The sequence below is a fragment of the Fonticula alba genome (genome assembly GCF_000388065.1).
Source record: "Fonticula alba strain ATCC 38817 unplaced genomic scaffold supercont2.1, whole genome shotgun sequence".
NCBI lineage: Eukaryota > Rotosphaerida > Fonticulaceae > Fonticula > Fonticula alba.
In genome coordinates, this window is record NW_009242971.1 from 3,934,703 (window position 1) to 3,940,120 (window position 5,418).

Here is a 5,418-nt window from a genome sequence, read left to right on the forward strand (position 1 = left end):
AGGAGGCAGCCAACTCGCTGGACAGCGATGCCAGATCCGGAATGGACCCGGTATCTCCGTGAGTGCGGGTCAGCAGATTGCTGCTGCTGCTGCTGGTCAATGGCCCGGCGCTCAGGAGGATGGATGCCGGGGGCGAGGATGAGGTCGACCCGAGCAGGCTGTCCGACGAGGAGCTATACTCGCGGGAGAGGGACAGGACATTCGGCGAGGCTGACAGCGATCCGAGGGCCGACGGAATGGCCGACGAGGAAATGACCGGCGAGGTAAGGGCAATCATCGGGTTGCTGGACGCGGAGGATGACTGGGAATAGAGCCCAGTCACGGATGGCTGGGGAGAAGAGAGGAAAGCCGGACAGGGGGGGGGGTGGAGGGAGTGTCAGCGAGTGAGCGAGCAAATGCGGAGCATGTGTGTGTGTGTGTGTGTGTGTGTGTGTGTGTGCGCGCGCATGTGCATGCCCGGGGAGGTGTGGGTACGGACCTGGTTGTGGGCAAAGGAGGGCGAGGCGACAAAGGAATTGGCGCCAGACTGCGGCTGTTGCTGTTGCTGCTGCTGATGCTGCGACAGATGGAAGGAGACCCCCCCTTGGTGGCGAGGGGCTGCCCCGCCGGCCAGGCCGGAGTCGTCGACAGTGCCACGGGGGCTCGATGTCCGCGGGGGGATGACGCTCCCCGGGCGCGGCCCCAGGCCAAGCGAGGCAGTGGCATCGATGACATCCTGTGTAATGCGGTCGGTGCCACGCACGGCCGCGGCCGAGTCCTCCGAGCCTCCGGCCGTGGGGTACATATGCGCCGCCGGGCCCGGGCCCGGGCGCTGAGCTTGCGCCTGTTGCAGCTGGCTATGCAGCTGCTGGTGCGAGGGCATGTGCGAATGGGCCGACATCGTCGTGGCATGCATATGTCCAGGTGCCTCGTGCGGTGGCGACGACTTGCTGGTGTAGTGGCCGCCTGCCCCCCCAGCGGCGGCGGCGGCGGCGGCGGTGGAAACCTCGTGTGGCGAGTGTTGCCGGTCCGAGTGCACCTCCAGCGGGCTATGGTGCGCCGAACTGGCCGACATGGCGGCATGTGGATGCGCATGATGCCCCACCAGGTGGCCCACTTGGTGTGCATGGGCAAGCGCATGGGGATGGACGTGCGAGTGGCCGCCACTGCCCGGCACCACACTGGCCGACCGTGGCGATGAAGAGGCCACATACTCCGGCGAAGTGTAGGCCGGCTGGGCCACCGAGGACCCCGACGAGGGGTGGAAGTAGTAGCCAGTCGCATCGGGAGGGCCATGGTTGCCGGCTGCCGAGGCCTCCGGCCCGGGAGGACCAGTGGATGACTCGCCACCAGCCAGGCCAGTGCGCTGCTGCTGTTGCTGTTGCTGCTGTTGCTGCTGCTGCTGCTGTTGCTGCTGCTGCTGCTGCTGCTGCTGCTGCTGCTGATGGTGGTGGTGATGGTGATGGTGGTGGTGGTGGTGATCTGTGGCAGTCGAAGGGTGGGTGGTGTTTTCGGAGAAGGTGACCGACGGCGGCGCAGACGAATGCTTTTGCGGTCCCTTGGCCGTTTGAGCGCCAGCGCTGCCACAGGTGCAACAGGAGCCACATGTGCCGCCGGTGTGCTCGGTGGCCCCACCGCCAGGGGCGACAGTCGGCCCGGACGCAGCTGGCCCTAGGCCGGCATACCCGGAAGCGTGGTCCACGGCCCACGGATTGGCCACGGCCATGGTGCGCTTGTTGCCCTGCGGGTTCTTCGGCCCGTCCAACAGGACCGTGGCCGCGATGCTGGTCTTCACATAGGACGGCTCGCTGTTGGCGTTGGTCCCATTGCTGCTATAGTACTTGAAGAGGACTTTGTCCTTGCTCCGGCCCGGGTACAGGTAGTGCAGCTGGGGGAAGTCCCCCAGGCGGTCGGCCAGGCTGCGGATCTGCAAATCGCGCGCCAGCCATGGCTGGAAGTGCTTGCAGTGGGCAGGCGTGTCGCCATCCGGGCCATAAAGGACGGCCACCGAGATGGCGCCGAGCTCGGAGTCGGAGAAGCGCAGCAGGAAGGTTCCGGGCGAGCAGCGCGACAGGAGAGCCTCGGCATCGGGCTTGGTCACGAAGCCCATGATGAGGCTGTGGTGGATGTCAAAAGAAGGGCGCAGGGAGGTCAGGCGGGGAGGTGGGGGGGAGGGGGGGTGTGTTTGTTGTGTTTGTTTGTGTGGGTTTTTGGTTTTGGTTGGGGGTGCTCTTGGGGGGGGGAGCACACGCACTTGTCAGCCCACAGGTTGGACATGTGCCGGCGAATGAGCTCCTCAGCCGCGTGGAACCACTCCCAGAAGGTGAAGTTCCGCCCGGGGAGGGCATCACGATTGAACATGCTCCATGTAAGTTGCAGGTCATCGTCGCTGACACCGCCACCGCTGCCGGCCGCATGGGGGAAAGCCTCATCGGCATCCAGCGATCCGAGGGCCGAGGAGGAGGGAGTGCCTGCCGTGTGGGAGAAGATGGCCTTCTGCTTGAGCAGGTCCAAATCCATCGGCGTCAGCAGGCGCTGGGTGTTGGACACGACGTGGGCGTTGAGAGCGCGCGCGGCGCTGGTCCAGGACACGGAGTCGGGGACATGGAAGGGGATGCGATTCTGGGTGCGAAGCATCCGGGCGCACGAAGCACCGAGTCAGAGTGAGCGGAGGGGCGCACGGTCAGTTCGAAGGCCCACCGATGAAAGGCCACCAGAGGAAGGAGGAGGGGGGGGGGGGGGGGGGGGGGGGGGGGGGGAGGGGGGGGGGGGGGGGGGGGGGGAAGTGGCAAGGACAAATGCCGGCGTACACGCTCGGAGAAGTAGTTGTCCCACAGGACCGTGGCCACGGCATTGGTGGTCTGGTTGCCGTGGACCGTGACCACGCAGGGCCGGGCCAGGGCGAAGACAAAGTGCCGGACCCCATCGATGACGAACTGCGTGTGCAGGACCAGGGCAAATTTCTCCTCGGTGACCACCTCGTCCTTGGCGTCGCGCCGGCGGATCTTTGTCAGCGACAGGTTCTTAAAGGGGCACCGAAGGGTGGCCGTTGACTGGTTCTTGGTCGAGCTGAACTCCAGGTCTATCGGGATGCGGGCGAAGTTTCCCTCCCCCGTCGGGGGAGAAAAGAGCACAGGGTTAGGGGATGCCATGGGAAGGGTGGAAGCGGGCGCGCTGTGCGGGATGGCATGCGCCGAAAGGCGTACTCTTGCGAGAGTCCTTCAGAGAGCCGGTCTGCTCGGCGACAATGCCCTGGAAGATGGCGCGCGAGGTGTCATTGCAGATGCCCAGCAGGCCAACGGAGCTGGCCTGACTGGAGTACTTTTGGATGGCCTGCGCTTGGACTTGGCTGTTGTGTGTGTGTGAGAGAGAGAGAGAGAGAGAGAGGGAGTGTGTAAGTGCGAGTGCGTTGGACGAAGACATGCCGAGGAGGGGGGCCCATGAGAGAGAGAGAGAGAGAGAGACCACTTGATCGGGAGAGCCGAGGCGCGGGCAAAAGGAAGAGCACGCACTTGACGATGGACGCATACACCTCGGGGAGGGCGCCGGTGCCGGCGCCGGTGTTCTGCACCGGGGCATCCGACAAGTACGGAAGGTTGACATTGCCGCGGCTGCTCCGGTGCACATGCGTGCCGACCAGCAGACGGACCGTCGCGTTGAACTTGGTCTGGGTCTTGAGAATCTGCGGCGGCTGGAGCTCGAACACGAAGGACCTAGGGCACAGGGCGAGGGCATGGTCAGCGACGAGAGGGCCAAAAGGCAGACACAAGGGAGGAGAAAGCGGGAGAGAGAGAGAGAAAGAGAGAGGGAGAAAGAGAGAGAGAGAGGGAGAACGAGCAGGGGAGGCGGCGGGGTGGCGGTGCGGAGTCCGCCACAGGAGGGATGCCATCTCCTCGAGCGGGACATACCCCTGGATGACGGCCCCGATCTCGGAGCTGCACCACTTGCTCAGGGCCAAAATCAGGCCGGGGACCTCGTCCCCCGGCGAGGCGACCGGCCGGCTGGCATAGAGCGAGTGCAGCAGGGCCAGCTGCTTGCCGGCAAAGCGGAGGATGGTCAGGAGGACCTCGAAGAAGGGCTGCAGCGCATCCAACGTGCGAGAGGCCGAGGTGGTGGTGGTCGACCCGACGGCCATGGCCGAGCCATCCACCGTGGAGGTGGCATCCAGGTTGAGCACCGGGGGGGCCGGGGTGGAGGGGCCGCTGTCCATGATGTGATCGCTCGAGGGGACCGACGCATTGCGAGAGGACCCGGCCGCGCGGAGGGCCGGCGCCCGGCGGGCCTTCTGCTGCTCGGAGTCGGAGGGCTGGTGCTGACGCTGTTGGTACATGGTGGCCATGGTCAGGGCGGCCATGGCGGCCGAGTGGTAGGTGTCATTGAAGTAGACCAGCCGATTGAGCAGGTCGTTGTGGTATGCCCGGGCACTTTGCAGGACCAGCTCCAGGGCCCGAAGCATGGCCAGCGAATCGGTGCGGATGGACTCGTGCGTCGAAGCGAGGAGTTGCTCGTGCTTCAGGAGCTCCGAGGCTAGCTGGTAGAGCTGCACCCGCTGGTTCGGGTCGATGGTCAGGTTGGATTCCACCAGCTGGACAAGTTGGATGGTCGGCCAGCCAAGCTGCTCCGGTGTGAGGAAGGGCTTCAGGTGCACTGTCGGGGGGCGGGTGGGGGGGGGGGGGGGCAGGGGAGAGGGCATGAGTGTGGGCGTGGCCAGGAACGGAGGGAAGGGGGGAGGAGTCAGGAGAATGGACGGCGGAAGGAAGAACAAGGGATCGAGAGCGTGGCAGGAGGCCATGGGCTCCAGCAGGAGATGGACCCGGGACTGATGCCATTGGATGTGTGTGTGTGTGTGTGTGTGTGTGTGTGTGTGTCTCGCGGAGGGGGAGGGGCGCACTCTTGATTTCGGCCATCTTTTGCGCGTGGGAATTGAAGGAGCGCTGAGCCTGGCCCAGTTTCAGGAGTACATCCTCCTGGGTCTGCATGGGAAGAGACCAGTGCGAGGGCCGGGGGGGGTGAGGGTGAGGAAAGGGGGGAGGGGCATGGGGCAGCGACCGGGCGATAGCGAGAGGGGCCGTACGAGCAGGTCCTTGATCAGGGCCTTCATGTCGTTGAGGACGCTTGCATCCGGCACGATGAGGTGGTGCGTCTCCGAGGGGGCTTCCGTCAGGGCGGGAGCGCTGTTGGAGAGGGTCGAAGCCGCGGCCGCCTCATTCCGCGGATCTGCACATGTACCCCCGGGCACAGGGTGTCAGTCGGAGCCCATTGGGGCATGGAGGGAGGGAGCAGGAGGGTGACATACCGGGGTTGGAGCTGGCATGGCCATGGCGGCCGTGGTGCTGCGCGGCATTGTCCCGAGAGGGGTACATCCTGGAGAGGGAGGCGGAGAAGACGAGCGAAGTGTGTGGCAGGCTCGACAGGCTCAGGGAGGAGGCAGCCAACTCG

General features: G+C 65.5%; 1 protein-coding gene across 1 annotated transcript in view; it reads right to left on the minus strand.

The window, feature by feature from the left end:
- Positions 1 to 5,386, minus strand: part of H696_00841 (hypothetical protein) — a gene marked incomplete at its 3' end in the record, with an annotated part of 6,474 nt that extends 1,088 nt beyond the window's left edge. Inside the window, exons 1-11 of the mRNA XM_009494726.1 lie at positions 5,276 to 5,386; positions 5,054 to 5,196; positions 4,871 to 4,952; positions 3,888 to 4,626; positions 3,492 to 3,692; positions 3,186 to 3,328; positions 2,790 to 3,061; positions 2,234 to 2,601; positions 479 to 2,096; positions 200 to 328; positions 15 to 173 (exon numbers count right to left, since the gene is read on the minus strand). Of these exons, the coding sequence (XP_009493001.1) occupies positions 15 to 173; positions 200 to 328; positions 479 to 2,096; positions 2,234 to 2,601; positions 2,790 to 3,061; positions 3,186 to 3,328; positions 3,492 to 3,692; positions 3,888 to 4,626; positions 4,871 to 4,952; positions 5,054 to 5,196; positions 5,276 to 5,342 (3,921 nt within the window). The 5' untranslated portion in view covers positions 5,343 to 5,386. The remainder of the gene's footprint in view (positions 1 to 14; positions 174 to 199; positions 329 to 478; positions 2,097 to 2,233; positions 2,602 to 2,789; positions 3,062 to 3,185; positions 3,329 to 3,491; positions 3,693 to 3,887; positions 4,627 to 4,870; positions 4,953 to 5,053; positions 5,197 to 5,275) is intronic.
- Between the last annotated feature and the right edge of the window lie 32 nt (positions 5,387 to 5,418).